At 43.7% G+C, this 18905-nt stretch overlaps 1 protein-coding gene across 1 annotated transcript; it reads left to right on the forward strand.

Annotated features, from left to right (window-relative positions):
- The first annotated feature begins 1445 nt into the window (after positions 1-1445).
- malt2 (MALT paracaspase 2) lies at positions 1446-17907 on the forward strand. The gene is made up of 17 exons (XM_072660816.1): positions 1446-1802; positions 5695-5856; positions 6587-6753; positions 7138-7268; positions 7600-7744; positions 8012-8196; positions 9290-9386; positions 10103-10147; positions 10250-10291; positions 10414-10617; positions 10755-10932; positions 11905-11979; positions 12073-12200; positions 13681-13830; positions 15117-15274; positions 15886-16023; positions 16121-17907. The coding sequence occupies exons 2-17, from the start codon at positions 5720-5722 to the stop codon at positions 16529-16531; spliced, it is 2391 nt and encodes a 796-aa protein (XP_072516917.1). The 5' UTR covers positions 1446-1802; positions 5695-5719; the 3' UTR covers positions 16532-17907.
- Positions 17908-18905: the final 998 nt, after the last annotated feature.

Below are 18905 nucleotides of genomic sequence, written 5' to 3' on the forward strand. Positions count from 1 at the left end.
AACAACTGCCAGATTCACACTATGTCAGAAAATGAAAATCAGGCAAAATGGACTTGCAAGGGTCTTGTATGACATCAGCAATATTATGTATTACACAGTAAATAGACAAAAGTATTGGGACACCTGCTCATACATTGTTTTATCTGAAATCAAGGCTATAAAAAGAGTCTATACTGCTTTTGTTGGAGTAACTGTCTCTACTGTCGAGAGAAGAAGACTTTCTACTAGATTTTGAAGGAGCATTGCTGTGAGGATATGATTGCATTCAGCAACAAGAGCTTAAGTGAAGTCAGGATGTCGGATGGTCACCACCCAACTCATCAACATGTACTGGATGGAGCTCCACCACCACCATCATTCCAGAGAACACAGCTCTTCCACTGCTCCACACCCCCTCAATGCAGCTGGGGGGCTTTATACCCCTCTTCTAGCCCTTGCCTGGCATTATTAGGCAGCATGGTGACGATAGGTTCATGATGTTGATCTGCTCCAGAGAGTCCTAATCTATTGGCAGTACTTCTAGTACTACAGGTACTAGATAAGCTGTGTGTGTGTGTGTGTTTTTATGCATTTGCACATCTGTCTCAGCAATGGGTGCAACTTAAAGTATCTGAATGCATTCATTAGAAGGGGTGTCCACAAACATTTGGACATGTAGTGTACAGTGTCTGTCCTTTTCAGTCCCTTACAGAAGAGGTTATTGATTATAGATCAGGACTCTAAGAAGCTTCTTCAGCATTGGCCCAGTTACGTCCCATACCCTGGGGAACCCAGGACCCGCCACCAGAGTACAGCGACTCATCTGAGCTTCACTGCTCCTCAGATTCCCCAAAAATCCACCCAGTCACAAATACACCGACCGGCCATAACATTAGCAGGTGAGGTTATCCAATGATTTCCGGCAAATGCACACATACACACACAGCTTATCTAGTCCACTGTTGGGCCCTTAAGCAAGGCCCTTTACCCTCTCTGCTCCCCGGGCACTGGAGTTGGCTGCCCACCTCACGCTCTGGGTGTGTGTGTGTACTCACTGCCCCTAGTTCACTAGTGTGTGTGTGTGTGTTCACTACCACAGATGGACACATTTTGCTGTACAGTGACAAATACGTGCACCTTTACTGCCAATAGATTAGGACTCTCTGGAGCAGATCATATACCTCGTAAACCTATTGCCACCATGCTGCCTAATGCCAGGCGTGGGCTAGAGGACCCACCTGGAGCCCACCTGGAGCCCCACTTGAGCATGTAGGCTGGGTAGTAGTAGTTAGTAGTATTACTGATCAGTAAGGAATTGGGATGCAGCCCAGATAAGCACCAACAGTGGAAGGTTGATAATTTGGTGAACTACTCCTTTAAAGGCTGAAACGCCCAGCTGTGGTGCAGGGGGTGTGGCTCACGTGCTAATGCCTTTCTGCTATAGGCTGCTTAAAGGTGAAAGTAAAGAGCTGCAGCATGGGTGTTGCATGCAAATGGCTGTCAGAAAGAGGAACTGCAGGAGAACGAGGCTCTGAGGATCGAGCAGAGAAGAGGATGTCGGTCTGGTGTGGATTGTGAAGCTGCTGTCTTGGTGTTATCTTGGTTAATGCTTCTGCAGAGCACCTCTGAAGGTCTAGGAGAGCAGGACTGACAGGTGGAGGAGACCTGTGGAGCACCTGAGCTTCGTGGTCGTCGTGCTGGGCAGGGTCACTTTTACACCCCTGGGGTGTTCTCTCTTTTTTTTGCCTTTTTTTTTTTTAAAGAGCAGCTTCTTTCAGGCCTGTGTGTGGATACTTCCTGGAAGACCCTTCACTACTACGCAGGTATATTTGTCCAGGTTCTGCTGATGTTCAGCAGATGTTGGTGAGCTCTGAGAAAGTTCTGAAGTTCTGAAGTTGAGGCTTAATAATGGGCCCAGTACACTCTGGTGGCTGTGGTGTTGTGGTACCTGTGATGACCAAGTTCTTAGACGTGTTAGATGTGTAACTCCAGCAGCACCAGTACTGAATGGGTCAGGTCAGGATACGAGGATGCCTTGACCTTATTGGTCAGACATGTAGAAAGTACTGGAGTAAAGACTTGAGTAAAAGTACAAGTGCAGCATCAAAAAAGTGACTTGAGTAGAAGTAGACGTGTATTTAAGCTCTGTAGTTAAGTGAAAGTACTTAAGAATTACAAGTAGTTTAGTATTCTAATGTACTACTTAAGTACTGAAAGTAAAAGTACAAGTTTGAGTATCAGCGTTTATATTAATTCAGATGCTTAAGGACTTAAGGACTGTCACAGTTCCTCTGGCTGTAGAGACTTCATGAACATGAGTCTTCAGTTAACTCTCTAAACAAACTCGCCATTCATTCCTCAGGTAGAAGTGAGTGGAGATACGAGGGTTTAACAGACTTCTATAGAAGCTGAAGTATCAACTGAAGCTTTTTACTCCAGTAAAAGTGTAAAAGTACTGGTTTCAGAACGACTTCAAGTAGAAAAGTAAAAGTAATGGAAGGAAAACAAAGGCCGAAAGCTTAGGCCGCGCCACAGGGGTCTATAGTGCACTACTTTTTTTAATAGGAGGAACGAGGCTGATTTTAAAATGTAAGGAGGAGAAAGTTCAGATAATTGGGTGAAAATGTAAGAAAATGAAATAATGACTCCAGTAAAGTTTAGATACCAACATTTCTACTTAAGTAAGATAACGAAGTATTTGTACTTCTTGAAACCCTGAGCTTCACTCTCTGTAACAAAGCTCTAACATAGCGTTAGTGTCCTCACTGCAGCAGCGGAGTGAAAGGAAGAATGGCAGCATTGAGGCGGCCCAATCAAACCCGGTGACAGCGCCATCTAGCGCTCTGGAGGTGATAATATGGCTCTGAAATGATTCGTACCGTTTTTATAACTGTAACGAGTAACGATGCAGCACGTAAACAATGTAACGGAGTAAAATTACTGAACTCATCTAAAATATGCAGTGAAGTAAAAGTGGAAATAGGAGGAAAAAACAAAATAATCCTCCAGTAGATACAGATACAGTATTTTAGTACTTAAGTACAGTAGTGAAGTACTTCTACTTCCTCTGCCTAACAATGAGCTAACCTGGGGATTCCCGCCTTCCCTAGGATTACAATGAGATGAGCTGTTCTTACACAACACTGTTTCCCCCCCTGTGATTCCACAGTTCACTGGGTTTCAGATGACCTGATGATGGTTGATCGTTTAGCATAAAGGAAGTGAACTCATTATGAGTGTCTGGAATGACACTGACAAGCTGTAATATGTGATATCAGTGCCAAGATCTATCAGTGCCATACCTGTCTGCAGGAATGCACCTGTCAATGCAATTGTATGTAATGTTTTAGCATTAGCATTAGCATTAGCTTTACCAAACAAAAGCTGAACTTCTATTAAAACCAGGATGTTCCTCTAAAAAACTCCTGAATCTGACCTTTTGGTGGTCAGGACCCGTAAAAGGTCATTCTTTGTTTATTCTTCCGTAAAGGTCATTTTAGTAGTTAGCTCAGGTGTCGCCGCACAGTAGAACAGTGCTCCATCAGTCCAGACTCCATCTTCCTGAGGTCCTCCAGGTTCTTTTCGGCCCGCCAGGGATTTGAATTTTGCCTTTCTAAAAAAACCCACGAGACTTTGGAAGTTTCCTGGGTCTTCCAGAACCTCAGCTTGACCTTCAGAGTTCCTGTTAACTTTCAGTTCATACTTTTATTACGAACTGAGGGACTGGCCACCGGAAACACTGTGCTGTCTTCTCGTGGTCTGCATTGGTTATTTTTAATGTTCAGGGCGCTCGACAGCAGCTAAGAGGGACCCGGGGCTGCAGCTTGTTGGGACGAGGTTTTGTAAGTCTTTGAATTTGGCATCACCTGACCTGGTCTTTCCTAACAATGACCGTAAACAAGCCACAGCCCTAACAAGCTAATTAAGGTCTGAGGTATTGATAAACGTTGATAGGGCTTTGGGAGTTGAGAGTTTATACAGTTGCACTCTAAATAAGTGCAAATTAGCTTTATTAGCAATGAACCAATCAAACAAGACTGATTTAAATATGTCAACACATCTAATAGAACAAGAGCTTTCTCCACATTCAGCACAGAATACCAGAGTTACCCAACCCCTTCATCACAAGCGTCTTTAGTACTTAGTAGAACCCTTCTGCTGTTCTGACCCGCTGCAAACCTGATGCACAGCCAGACACCGGCTTCTGGCAGCGTTCCTGAGGAATCCTCATGATCAGTGGCCTCCAGTTCACTGATATGCTTGGGTTTGCAGCTGCAACCACTGACTTCTCCAAATCCCACCATAGATTTTCTATTGGGTTCAAGTCAGGCCAGAGGTGTTAAGTAATGAAGTAAATACTTCGTTATCTTACTTAAGTAGAAATGTTGGTGTCTAAACTTTACTGCAGTAATTATTTATTTTTCAGACTTTTTACTTCTACTTCTCACATTTTCACCCAATTATCTGAACTTTCTCCTCCTTACATTTTAAAAACAGCCTCGTTACTCCTATTAAAAAACCCTCCAGATAAATCTCTCCATCCTGAAAGTGTGAGTCTGATCCTGATTGGATGAGAAGTATAAACAGACACCATTCTGACTCCCTATTGGTTTATAAGAGATCCATCACACCTGCACACGTCCCGTCACTCTCCAGCGAGCTCACAGCAGACGTCTGTAGTCTAGTATGAAGACTGTGTCCGTGGCAGAGACTCAAGAGAGCTGCAGTGAAACGTCCCAACTGAGCCCCACATTTACATTCCAATAAAGCTTATTGATCACACGCCTCTGAAGTCTGACTTTCTGCAGCTTTACAAAACTTCTAGACAACGACTCCTCATATTTTCCTCCATGAAGCTCATGTTGATGCTCAGTAGAGCACAGAGACGCTCCTTTAATAGAGCTGATATTACTGAAATGCTTCATTTTCAATGGGCAGATCTGCAGCTGAAACAGGAGCCTAGTGCAGCCCAACATTTTTAACATCAACATTTTAATAGATCATCCTCCTCATTATGACCTTTAGAGAAATGGGTTTTGGGGGGGGGGGGTAGTGCACTATAGACCCCTGTGGCGCGGCCTAAGCTTTCGGCCTTTGTTTTCCTTCCATTGCTTTTACTTTTCTACTTGAAGTGGTTCTGAAACCAGTACTTTTACACTTTTACTGGAGTAAAAAGCTTCAGTTGATACTTCAGCTTCTATAGAAGTCTTTTAAACCCTAGTATCTCCACTCACTTCTACCTGAGGAATGAATGGGAATACTTTTCACACCTTTGGTGACGGCCACTCCAAAAACCTCCAGGATTTCTTCTGAAGCTAAGCCCTGCTGTACGTCTTGGTGGAGGTAAGCTTGGGATCATTGTCCTGTGGAAGGTCCAGTGATGCCCAAGCTTCAGCTTCCTCACAGAAGGCATGATGCTCCCTCCTAGGCTTTCCTGATACTTGACTGAATCCATATAGCCTTCCCTCCCAGCCAGAGGAAGCAAATCAGCCCCAAAGCATCACCGACCCACCGCCATGCTTCACTGTAGGCAGGGTGTTCTTTTCAGCATTGGCTTCATTATTCCTCCTCTAGACATCTGATCGCTGATCCACAGGTCCAAAGGTCACAAACATTTTGGGATGCTGATGGCTCAGCTGATGATGAGATATGAACTAAGTGTCCCCAGAATCTGTCCAGAATTCAAACCTAACCCCCCCTCGCTGTGCTTTGTAGGATTTCTAAGGAACATCGCTGAGAAATGGAAGACTGGAATTTAGGCTTGGAGACGCTTAGTGAGCTGGCTCTGAGCAGGCTCGCAGAGCTGCTGGACAATTCATCGTGTGGCTGGAGGCAACTGTCCGAAGCAGTTACACAGCAACCTCAATTCCGCTACAGGTGGGACGTTCCAGACTTGTTTGCATTATAGCTTTAAGAAAAATTCCAAGCCTTTATGGGGCCCTAAGCTGATTTTCATTTGGGGCCCCGCATACCACCACCTCAGATGCTTCATCATTTCATAGCGAGAGAGATATTGTGCAATATGTGATATTGTCCGGCCTTTATTGACCCCCCTGGTGGCGAAAATCTGCGTTTTTATTTTATTTTTTAAATTTCTCTGCTTTCCCATTTTTCCTATTGATGTCTACCTGCTCTTATATTCTAGATTTTTTTTTATTATTATTTTATTTATTTAATAATTGCCTTTTGGGTGTATCTGAGACCTTGAGGTCTCAGTTTCGTTCCACTCCATGTACCACAAGTGATGCGAATGACAATAAAGCCTCCTTGAATTTGCCCAACAGTGGCAGCAGCCAACCGCAGAAATTGATGAACCTAGTATCGGTGTGCCGACTATGAAAGTAAATTAACATAAAAAACAACACTTTTATTTGTGTAATACCATTTAGTTTAATTATTCAATGTTATTTTTAAAATAGATATTTTTTATCATGATATTTTGGTGCTCTCGGGAGCCCCCTGGTGGCGTTGAGGCCCTAAGTGGCCGCGTAATTCGACTATGCTTTGGGCTGGCTCATACACCTGCTGTGTTCTGGTGGAGATGAATGCTGCAGCCCCTCTCTCTCTCTCTCTCTCTCTCTCTCTCTCTCTCTCTCTCTCTGTGCAGTGAGAAGGAGCTGACCAGCTGCTCCCTCCAGGTGCTCAGTGCCAGAGGGAGCCCAGGGCGGTACATGCTCACTCTGCTCACCGACCGGCACTGCTCCCTCGCCTTCCTCCTGCAGTGCCTCAAGAAGATAGAGCACCATGAAGCTGTGAATTTCCTCATGACACATGGTACACACACATACACACACACACACACACACACACCTTTTCTCTGTGGTAACCTCTGTTGATTCACACTAGTGGTCTCCAAATGTCCAAATGGAGATCTAGGAGACCTTAACTCCACCACATCTGTAACACACCCCAGTTTAGCCAGTCAAGGACTTCTGAAGGCAGTAATCAGGAAGGATGGTCTGTGGGGTGGTAGGTAGCTCCCCTGGAGCAGGGTTGGAGATCACTGGTTGCAGCAGCTCCTCAGGCTTTAGGATGCATTTAGTATTTTTAGCACATAGTATTTTTAATGGATCAGGTATTGGCTCGTACGTTTCTGATCTACTCTCTTCCCTTTCAAAGGTTCTGTCAATACTCTGTCTGTGTTTGTGTTTGTTCCAGTGATGATCCCGATCGAGATCACGGTGCAGCCGCAGGGCCTGCAAGTGCCGGAGGGGAGCTGTGTGATGCTGAGCTGCAGGGCGGTGGGTCCAGTGGGGCTGAACTACCAGTGGTTCAAGAGAGAAGATGAGGTCAGCTGAACAAAACAGACCAAAGTGCAAAAAGTGTTGGCACTTTAAATACTTAATGTTTGTGTTGGATCTGCACCAACCCACCAAACACAGTTCTTCCACTTCTCCACAGCTCATAGCCCTCTAGCCCACACCATGATGCTGGAGGTTCAGAGTTTATAGGCTCATCTGCTTTAGAGAGACCTATTCTTTTGGCAGTATTAGTCTACAAAGACTAGACAAGCTGTGTATTTGCACACATGTGCTTATAATAGCTGAATGCATTTATTTGGACGTATATAAATATGTATGTATTCTGTGTGTGTGTGTGTGTGTGTGTGTGCGCGCACAGGTGCCAGGTGGAAATTCATCAGAGCTAATTCTGAATGCTGTGGGCCCGGCCCAGGAAGGCCATTACCTCTGCCGCGTCAACGCTGGGGCTAAGTGTGTCTTCAGTAAATGGGCCCATGTGCGTCTGGTCCGTTTCACCGGTGCAGGTAATGCACTTTAATACATCAGTCAGATCAGATTAGATTAGATTCAACTGTATTGTGAGAAATATTTTAAAAATATTTAATATATGTACAGAATTTCTACCTGAATAAAATTTATTTTTTTGGTACAATTTTGGAAAGCGTTATTCTACTGAAAAAATATCAGTGATCTCAGTATCAGACGATAGTCAGCATTAAGAGAATTGAATCAGACCGCCGATATTCTTCAGGCTCTGAGTGAGTGTTTGAGTTTCTGTACTTGTGTTCCAGGTTGCGGGGTGATGTTCCCCTCCTCAGCCAGTGGACTGTGTATTACCCAGCAGCCCTGGTCTCAGACTCTGTCCGAGGGAGACACTCTCAGCCTAGAATGTTCTGCTCAAGCCAATCCTCCTCCTCAGTTCCAGTGGTGCCACAACAAACAGCCCCTGGCCAAGGCTAACAGATGCTTACTGAAGGTACTGCGCCAGCTCCAACACCATACATGTCTGATCTGATCTGATCTGATGTGTTGTTGATTTTCTAAGTGAAAATAAGTCACATCCCCTACAGAGACACTTCCACACATTCTAAACATAGCAGAAAAAAAGTAGTATGCCGTGTTTTATTTTGGTGTATGACATTACACACACTTCACTGACCAAAACACACACACTTCACTAACCTAACTAAAGCCCTGATCAGAGTCAGTGTCCTTAATTAGGACTACAATACAGAGACACACTTCTAACTTCTAATAGACTACTAAATAGTATAAAATATATATAAAATATATACATAAACATAAGTGTGTATATTTAGTTTTTCTTAAGTTAATTTCTTAACTTATATACACTTAGAAAATCTACAAAAATGGACTTTGATCAGATATAATTTTTTTAACACTGTATATATATATATATTTTAGTGGAAGGGTAAATAAAATTCAGCATTTCAACACTGAATTCTTTTTATTTATATATATATATATATATATATATATATATATATATATATATGGTTATATATTGGTTGATGGTTAACAGGTCATTTAAAGATTTTTAAACCTTTAAAAATAAAATGAAAGAAAATAACTTCTCTCTTGGAAATGGTAAATATTGTTTATAAAGTCAAATATAATTGCATATTATTATAAATACTGTATATTAATAATCATGACATAAAGCATTTTTACTGTCATATAATTGTTTTTTGTTTTAATGTTTTTACTGATCTTTAAATATTTATTTATTTATTTATAAATGTAGATGTTGTATTATATTATTTAATTTTTTTATAATGTATGGATTTTTTAAAATGCTTTTGTTTTTTAAATCTCTTTACATTAACATACATTAAAGTTAAGACTTCCATAAAGTAACCATCACAGCAGCTAAAATATATAAAAAATACAGTTTAATTTACACACATTGTAATTTACAAAGAAATATCAGATGTACTGATATCTGTTTTATTAAGATTGAGAAGTTTTGTTATTGCAGACTGCAGTATGTTGTAATTCACACTTAACATAATTAACATAATTAAACATAATTAATGATGTCGTTTCAGATACCGTGTGTAACCACAGCAGACCGAGGAATCTACAGCTGCAGAGTTTACAACCTCTATCACGAGCTGTGGAGTGACTCCGTCCACGTGGAAATCGGTAAGAACTCCGATCCAGGTAGATTATACACTCACTGATACTCTGGGCCGCCTCTAGCCTGATTACATACTGTTGGGGATGGAGGCATCCTGGGGCACATTTGCCCACAGATGTTGCAGCTGGGCCTGTAGATCCTGCACACTCGACTCGGTAGGTTGCAGAAGCTGGCATCCCAGCTGGTCCCATAATTGCTTGATTAGCGTTAAATCTGGCAACCAGGCAGGCCAAGGAACTGTTGCAATCTGGCAATCTGAAGTACAGCCAATAGAATAGGACTCTCTGCATCTGCAGCAGATAAACATGAACCTACTGACTCCATGCTGCCTAATGCCAGGCATGGGCTAATAGAGGGGTATAAAGCCCCCCAGCATTGAGCTGTGGAGCAGTGGAAGAACTGTATCCTCTGGAATGATGGTGGTGGAGCTCGATCCAGTACTTTTGGGATGAGTTGAAGAGTTGGGGATGAGGTGGGGATGATGAGGTGAGGTGGTGATCATCATCCAACGCCCTTGTTGCTCAATGCAATCAAATCCTCACAGCAATGCTCCTCCAAACTCTAGTAGAAAGCCTTCCTCCCTGCACAGTAGAGACAGCTACTCCAACAAAAGCAGAGGGGACTCTGTTTGATGTCCTTGATTTCAGAAGAAACTATGAATGAGTAGGTGTCCCAATACTTTTGTCCGATCTCTCTGGTGTGATTGTCCATTTTCATCCAGGTCCTGGGTCCTGCACTGATTCCTCGTGGAGGCCAGAAGAGAAAGGTAAGACTCGTCTTCCTCATCACAGACTGTTACTGTCCCTGCTTCTGTCCAGTCGGACTGTTCTGGCAGATTAAGCCACTTGTGGCTGTGTTTACATTTCAGACACGCCCAACACGCCTCCAAGACAGATGGGTGATTTCTATGGTATGTAGAAGATGGGATGGATCTCAGTCTGTGTTTGTAAGTGAGTCCTAGCAGGAAGCTACCTTCTCCAGCCAATGAAAGCTTTCCATATGTCCTCTGTTCTTCATCCTGCCCCTTTCTAGCCACGGATAAAGTGGCGCTGCTGATGGGGAACATGAACTACCTCCACCACCGGCAGCTGAGAGCCCCCATGGCCGATGTGTATGAGCTGACCAACCTGCTGCGGCAGCTGGACTTCAAGGTGGTCTCTCTGCTGGACCTCAACTGGCATGAGATGCACAGAGCTGTTTCTGAGTTCCTGCTGCTGCTGGGCCGGGGCGTCTATGGTAGGCCTTTGAGGAATTGGGGTTGAGCATAGCTCATTTAAATGGCTGATACTGCAGCTGATGATGGCAACGAGTCGCTGTGCTAGACATGACCATGAGTCAAGCTTCTGTTTTGCATGCATGCATGACCTTCACAGGGCTGCTGTACTACGCTGGGCACGGCTACGAGAACTACGGCAACAGTTTCATGGTGCCTATAGACGCTCCGGCCTCGTACACCTCAGAGCACTGCCTCTGGGTGCAGGACGTCCTACAGCGCATGCAGAAACGCCAGACTGGGCTCAACGTCTTTCTGCTGGACATGTGCCGCAAACGGTATAACTAACTCTAACTCTGTAGTAACTTCACATCACATGCACTATATGTCCAAATGTTTGTTGACACCCCTTCTAATGAATGCGTTTTAAGCTGCACTATTGTTGCATTTGATGCATTTTAAGGTGCACCTATTAGCATCATGCCGAATGCCAGGCGTTGCGCTGTGGTGGTGTTTGGAGTGATGGTGGAGCTCCATCCAGTGCTTTTGGGATGAGTTCGGGAGTTGGGGATAAAAGGATAAAAAGGATAAAGGTGCACGTATTCGTCACTGTACAGTGTGGACTGTACAGCGAAATGTGTCCTCCGCATTTAACCCATCTGGTAGTGAACACACACTCACACACACACACGTGTTAGGGGCAGTGAGTACACACACACACCCAGAGCGGTGGGCAGCCAACTCCAGCGCCCGGGGAGCAGAGAGGGTAAAGGGCCTTGCTCAAGGGCCCAACAGTGGCAGCTTGCCGAGCCCGGGAATCGAACCCACAACCCTGTTATCGATATCCCGGCGCTCTAACCGCTGAGCCACCACTGCCCCGATGATGAGGTGGCGTGGTGATCATCCAACATCCTGACCTCACTAATGCTTGCCCTTGTTGCTGAATGCAATTAAATCCTCACAGCAATGCTCCATCCTCCAAAATCTACTTAAAAGTCTTCTCTGGACAGTAGAGACAGTTACTCCAACAAAAGCAGGACCAACTCTTTTTAATGGCCTTAATTTCAGAAGAAACAGCGAATAAGTAGGTGTCCCAAGACTTTTGTCAATGTAGTGTATATTTTAAAACTACTATAAATCCTGTACGTTAAGTAGGTACAAGTGTGAGAAAGCTTTACATTAAACGAAGGTTCTTCTAAGGTTCCTTAGACCTATAAAATGTTCTTAATATAACCAAAGGGGGTTCTTGGAAGGCATCGCTCGAAGAACCATTTGAAGAACCTTCAGCTTTGACTGTTTTACTGTTACAGAAACCTGAACGATGGCATTATCCAGCAGCCTGGACCACTGAGAGTGACGCCAAACATCGTGTTCGGCTACGCAACGTGAGTCTCACAGCCTCGGTTCTGGTGCAGGAAGTTAGGCCACAGAGAACTTCACTGTTGTTTGATACAACCTGGTAATGTGTCCACTCGCAGGTGTGTTGACGCCGAGGCTTTTGAGGTGAACAAAGATGACCTGTCCAATGGGATCTTCATCAGCTTCTTGAAGACCAGGCTAATGGAGCAGGAGAAGGTCACGGTCATGCTGGACAGAGTGGCTGAAGGTTCTCGGCTTCATGAGTTTGATTTTTTTTTTCAGTTCTTTGGAACTGCGTCTGTCCTGACTGGTGTTATCTGCCGGATGTTGAGCACCTATTAGTGTCGAATTCTCGAAAATTCTTGATCATTCGCGATGTGGTTTTGAGGTTCAGCTCAGTAGTGAATCACCATCACCATTTTTTTTCTTCGTCTAGGCATAGGCTAGACTGTATGTCTCTGTGAAGCTGACCCAAAGGTTGCTTTGTGGTTCTTGGGAAAAGGAAAAATAAAAAACAAAACAGAAACAGCCATAACATTAAGACCAGTGAAGTGAAGTGAAGTGAATCATTATTGATGATCCGGTTCCAGTGGCTCCTGTTAAGAGGTGGTTCAAAGTATCTTCTGTTAACATCTGACGGTGTACAGATATCACAGCAGGATGCCTTCAGAGGTCTTGCAAGTCCATGCCTCAACGGTTCTGAGCTGTTTTGCCAGCTCGTAGACCTAGGCTCTATGGTTTTAATGTAATGGCTAATGTTATGGTGTGTAATTGTTAGGAATTCTTTTGAACTCGGTTGCTCAAGCTGGCGTCATCCGCCGGATATTTGATTGCTGGTTAATGTTATTCTTGGGTAGAAAGTTCACACTGTGGTTTTGAGGTTGAGCTCGGTTGTGACGCCTCTGTTATTTTGTATGGCTGTTGCTGTTGTTTCAGAACTGCAGAGAACAATAGCTATTGTGCTGAATATCCTTTGCTAATTTGTAAGGTTGTGATGCTGTGAGGCTTTCCTGATTCCTGTAGCTGCTGCCCAGGTCATCAGATTCAAACACCTGACTCTGGCCTACAAGGCCAAGACTGGACCAGCCAGCTCCTCCGTACTTGATGGCGATGGTCAAAAGCCTGATCTGCACCAAGAGCCCTTCCAGCTTCAAGTACGGCTCGGCTCGACCCGCCATCCTTTAGGATCCACGGAAGACGAGCGTCCAGACTTTTTTCTGTCCTGCACCGAAGTGGTGGAACGAACTTCCCCTGGGAGTCCAACGCTCGCTGTCCTCAAACCCAGACTGAAGACCCTCCTCTTCTGAGAGGACTTGGGCGGATAGTAGAGTATTATGGTCTCCATATAGACTTGTGTTCAGTAGAGTCTAAGATTAGAGGAGCTTTAATTTTAGTCTGTTCAAACTAGCTGAGGTTCTTCTTGAGTAAACAGTGAAGCTCTTTTGTAAGTCGCTCTGGAGAAGAGCTTCTGCCAAATGCAGTAAATGTAAATGTAGTTGACTCCCAGATTAACTTACATGTGAATTATGTGAATGTAGAGGTAGGCGTCTCGCCCAAGGGCTCTTATTGCTGGGGCTCTTATTTGCCACAGGGAGGGTAGTGTTGTTACCCACTAATAACTATAACTGTTGTTGTCGTAATTATTATAATGATATATTTATAATATTATAATGTAATTATATTATATAATTGGCTGATGAAATGATTGTTGCTGCTTCTCATTTCAGATATGGGGAGGTGCCACCTCACCCGTGGACGCCAGGCTCTGGAGTTGCGCAGTAACCTGTCTGAGCGCCGCGCGCTAACAGATCGCATTCAGGCCATGGACTGTCCAGTTTCGGCCTCAACGCGCAATCTGCAGTGGTCTATTGCACACGGTGAGGAATCTTCTTATATAAGAAAGTTCATGCAAGCAAGCAGAAATGCAGGGAAAGAGCGACTGCAGGAAGTCTGATTTTGTCAGTAATCCGATCAAGGTGTTTACATGCACTTGGGTAATCAGATAATAATTCCAGGTTTACATGAGCCAGGAAATGATCAGATTCTGCTCTGCGACCAGCCACTGAGGCATGTGATGTAAACTTCGGTATATATGCACTGGGTAATCCAATTCCTGAAATCCGATCAATCCAATTCCTCTTGGTCAGATTTATAGTCCCTTATCTGATCTAACAAATCAGAGTATGCTGTTTACACAACCACTTGAATGATCAGAAAACTGCAGAAATAAAAACTGATCAGATTACTGATCAGATTTTCAGTGAGCTTGTGAGCGCACTGACTGTGGCGTGTAACAGTATTAGAACTAGAACTATTGATTATATTGGTAAAATAGTAATCTACCATTTATTTACTGTATAAAACCACATAGCCATTAATGGCAACCCTCAAACCCTCAGAACATGCTGATATTTGATTAAGCCTAGTCCTGGACTGTATTTTCCTAGTCCTAATCCCTGTCTGGGAACCTGACCCACTTATTTTAAAATACAATGTTTTGCTGGTTTTGCTAAAGATCATTTTTACTGCAGATTTCTTTAAACACTTATCCTTAATCAAATTAATAATGCATGCAAAAGAGTTAAATGGTGCTTATAGTTTATTCTGATCCATAAATAATGAATATATGAGTGTGTTAAGTGCAGCTGCACTAAAAGTACAGGTGGGATTTGCCATGGCTGGACCCTGGTAAGTAAAGTCCCAGTCGTGGGATTTGAATATATTTGCATATTTTTCTAAGTGTCAATCAAATCCGTCATCCCACAACGACACCTGCTGTCTGTAATTCTCATACCGACAGCATGCATCCGCAATGCTTGTTTGAAGTCTGTGTGTTTTAAGGAACCGCATTCAAAACTAGGTTTCTTGTTCCTCTTTGCCGACAATGCTTCACTCATGGAGGCTGAAGTCGGGTTCTGCCTGGGTAGACCTTTACAGGCAGCCGGAACCCACATGTGAAAAGGTTAAACAGAACCTCGGTGGTTGTTTCTCTGTGGATTGCCAAAGAAGTTATAATGATACTGCAGAATACACAGTGGTACTAATGTTATGGCTGATCAGTGTATGTTCGTGCAGCAGATTGTATTACCTGTGATGGTATGTGTGTGTGTATTGTGCCTTTTTCCTCACTGAAGCTCATTCACTGGTGTTGTTTCTGGTTCAGTCCTGCCAGAGAGTCGGGTTCTTCAGTTTGACTGTGGTGTGAAGGTGCAGTTGGGTTTTGCTGCGGAGTTCTCCAACATCATGATCATCTATACCCGGATCTTGGAGAAACCCAAAGACATCACGCCCTGCTCGGCCCAACTCTCAGACTTTACTGATGTAGGTCAGGGGTCTCCACTCCACACAGGGGTCTCCACTGATCTCCACTATATGTCCAAATATTTGTGGACACCCAGTGTAATCAATACACTGTGTTGCTGACACAGATATGCACACACAGCTTGCCTAGTCCCTGTAGAGAGGTATTGCCAATAGAATAGATACCAAACACCATGCCTCAAACTTATTGGCACCATGCCTAACACCAGGCGTGGGCTAGTAGAGGGGTATAAAGCCCCCCCCCCAGCAGCATTAAGGAGCTGTGGAGCAGTGGAAGAACTGTGTTCTCTGGAATGATGGTGGTGGTGCTCCGTCCAGTACTTTTGAATGGGATGTGGGTGGGGGTGGGGGTGGACACTTTTGTGGCTGAATGTAATCAAATCCTCACAGCAATGCTCCTCCAAAATCTAGTAGAAAGCCTTTCTTCTTCCCTGGACAGTAGAGACAGTTACTCCAACAAAAGCTGGAGAAATTATTTTGAATACCATTGATTTCAGAAGAAAGAATGAACAAACAGGTGTCCCAATACTTTTGTCCATATAGCGTATTAACCTTTATTTGCATTTGGCTCCTTTATATTAAAGACTACAGATGCTGTGATGTCGTTTTAGGGCCCGGAGATCGACCTCAAACGAACCAATCAGGAGAGCCTCAGAGAAGCTGGGAGCTTACTGCTGACCTTGGATGATCGGCTACCGCAAGAGCAGCCACGGCTCTACACTCGTCTCTGTGCTCTACAAAGACTCAAGGTCTTTATGAATGATAAATATTTCATATATTTTAATATTTAATATTTAACCTGGATGGTTGAGTCATTTGATAGCTCGTTCTTATTCCCCCCTGTAGAGGGAGCTCTCGTTCACAGTATGCCTGCACTACCAGTACGCCAACCTCGACGAGGAGGTCCTGGAAAGGAAAGCGGTGACTGTGGGCAAACCACTGGTGTCAAAACTCAACCTCCATGAGCCGAGGCCACACCACGCCTCTTCATCTTCCTCTTCTGACCTCCAAAGCATGTCAGACTCCTCATCCTTCACGGAGGAATTGAGGGCCAGTTTGCCTTTCTTAGAAACGTCCCTGACCGAATCGGTGGAGAGCTACTGCTTTTATCCACAGGAGGTCTCCTCGAGGATAAACGAACCCGAGGAGAACACCAGCCCAGAGTTCCTCACCTCAGATGAGCCTCCAGCTACCAAGAGTTTAACCCATGCTGATGCAGAGAAACCTCTGAAGTTCACCAACTTCCATTCGTTCTAGTGTAAACGGGTTCAGGTTTAGCTCAGGTTTGTTGCCTTAACGTGGTGCAGTTTACTTTATGCCCTCTTCTTCGTCGAATTTTCCCTTTTTTCTCCCAATTTGGGACCACCAGCAACCCCCTCTCCCCCATTACTCCCCTTGGCAATGCTCCCGACACTAGGAGCAGGGTAAGGATACATGCGAAGCCTGACACCCCCTCTCCTATGGGGCATCCCCAGCTGCACCACACCAGCTAACAGATGCCTGTACCGGCCAACATCACTTAGGATATGAAGAGAGGAGAGAGCGCCATCTACCTACCTGGAGAAAGCATGGCCAGTTATGCTCCCTCAAACTCTGGCCACTGATGGCAAAGTGGCATGGCTCAGGGTTGCGAGCCTTATGAGCCACTGAGCCACTCAGAACCCTTCCAAACACGGACGCCCCTTTCTAATGAACGCATTCAGCTATGTCAGGTTACACCCTTTGCTGACGCAGATGTGCAAATGCACACACAAATACCATATCTAGTCCTGCCAATAGAATAGGCGTGGGTTAGAGGGGTACAATGGCCCCCAGCAGTGGGAGCAGTTTACCCCAGCAGGATAAACTCTTTTTTAATACCCTTGATTTCTGAAGAAAGAATGAATGAGCAGGTGTCCCAATACTTTTGTCCATATGGTGTATGCTAACGACCAGCAGCCCACTCCACCAGAGTCATGTCATGCACCACACTCCGCCTGCCTCCAAGCTATAGTTTCATTAGAATTCATTTTAAATTCATATTAAATAGAGATATTTCAATAGATTTTAATATTAGAGATATTTAATGATTGTAAATCAATTATCATTTCTCGAATTGAATCGGAAGATGATGATTGTAGGTTGTTACACCCCTATTAGTCCAGACGTTTGGTCTGTGTAGTATTTGCCAATAGTATATACAGTGTGCTCTATAGTGCAGACCAGTATACTGTACTGGACACTGCATGCTACCCCTTAAACCAGTATGGCATAATGAAGTGTATTATCCAGTGTGTGACAGTTAACCCTTTCCGTACTACAGGCTTTCTACTGCTCACTACTTCTACTTCACACAGGTGTACAGACGGCCGTCGTTTATTCAGATGTGTTCAGTTTTAATGTCGAACAGTGGGATGTGTTCTTTTTGTAGGGCTGCAGGAGCACAGGCCTTTACTCGGTAACATGTGAGGTCAAAGAATCTGACGCTTCTGAAAAGCCAGTTCATATATTCATACATACATTTCACTTAAATATAAAAATACTGGAAAATATTTTAATAACATGGAAATATTATACTGGTGCCTCAATAAAGAATATTTTAAGTGATATCATGTTGAGTAAGTCTCTTCATATGTACGCGAATTGCAATGATGTACGTATTTATGTTCCTTTAGTTATTACGGCTTTATTAAGATGAAGATTAAAGGTGCTCCTTTATTCTGGTGGCCTGACGCCTAGACTGGGTGATGATCTGATACTGAGATGTTTTCTCATAATTACAAGATGTTTATTTCTTTATTTCAAGACATAATATAAACAATAGTATAAAAACATAATATACAATTTATATATATATAAAATACTTTGTTATTGTGATGTTTTCTCTTAATAAGATGTATTGGATAATACAGCATAAGATAAGAGAGGGGTTAGTGATTAAGGGTTAATGAAGAAGGGTTGGTGACTAAGGGTTATTGTTTAGGGGTTAGTCTTTGGGGTTAGTGATTAAGGGTTAATGAAGAAGGGTTGGTGATTAGGGGTTATTGTTTAGGGGTTAGTCTTTGGGGTTAGTGATTAAGGGTTAATGAAGAAGGGTTGGTGATTAGGGGTTATTGTTTAGGGGTTAGTCTTTGGGGTTAGTGATTAAGGGTTAATGAAGAAGGGTTGGTGATTAGGGGTTATTGTTTAGGGGTTAGTCTTTGGGGTTAGTGATTAAGGGTTAGTGAAGAAGGGTTAGTGACTAAGGGTTATTGTTTAGGGGTTAGTCTTTGGGGTTAGTGATTAAGGGTTAATGAAGAAGGGTTGGTGATTAGGGGTTATTGTTTAGGGGTTAGTCTTTGGGGTTAGTGATTAAGGGTTAATGAAGAAGGGTTGGTGATTAGGGGTTATTGTTTAGGGGTTATTATATAGGGGTTAGTCTTTAGGGGTCAGTGATTAAGGGTTACTATGTAGGGGTTAGTCATTGGGTTAGTGAAGAAGGGTTAGTGTTCAGGGGTTACTATTTAGGGGGTTAGTCTTTGGGGTTAGTGATTAAGGGTTAATGAAGAAGGGTAGGTGATTAGGGGTTAGTGTTTAGGGGTTACTATGTAGGGGTTAGTCATTGGGGTTAGTGATTAAGGGTTAATGAAGAAGGGTTGGTGATTAGGGGTTC

The sequence above is a fragment of the Salminus brasiliensis genome, chromosome 17 (assembly GCF_030463535.1).
Source record: "Salminus brasiliensis chromosome 17, fSalBra1.hap2, whole genome shotgun sequence".
Taxonomy (NCBI): domain Eukaryota; kingdom Metazoa; phylum Chordata; class Actinopteri; order Characiformes; family Bryconidae; genus Salminus; species Salminus brasiliensis.

Coding starts and splice junctions, on each gene's coding strand:
- malt2 (XM_072660816.1), top strand. CDS start 5,720: ATGGAAGACTGGAATTTAGGCTTGGAGACGCTTAGTGAGCTGGCTCTG. Junction 10,933..11,904: donor CTGGACATGTGCCGCAAACG/GTATAACTAACT, acceptor TTACTGTTACAG/AAACCTGAACGATGGCATTA. Junction 16,024..16,120: donor GTGCTCTACAAAGACTCAAG/GTCTTTATGAAT, acceptor TCCCCCCTGTAG/AGGGAGCTCTCGTTCACAGT.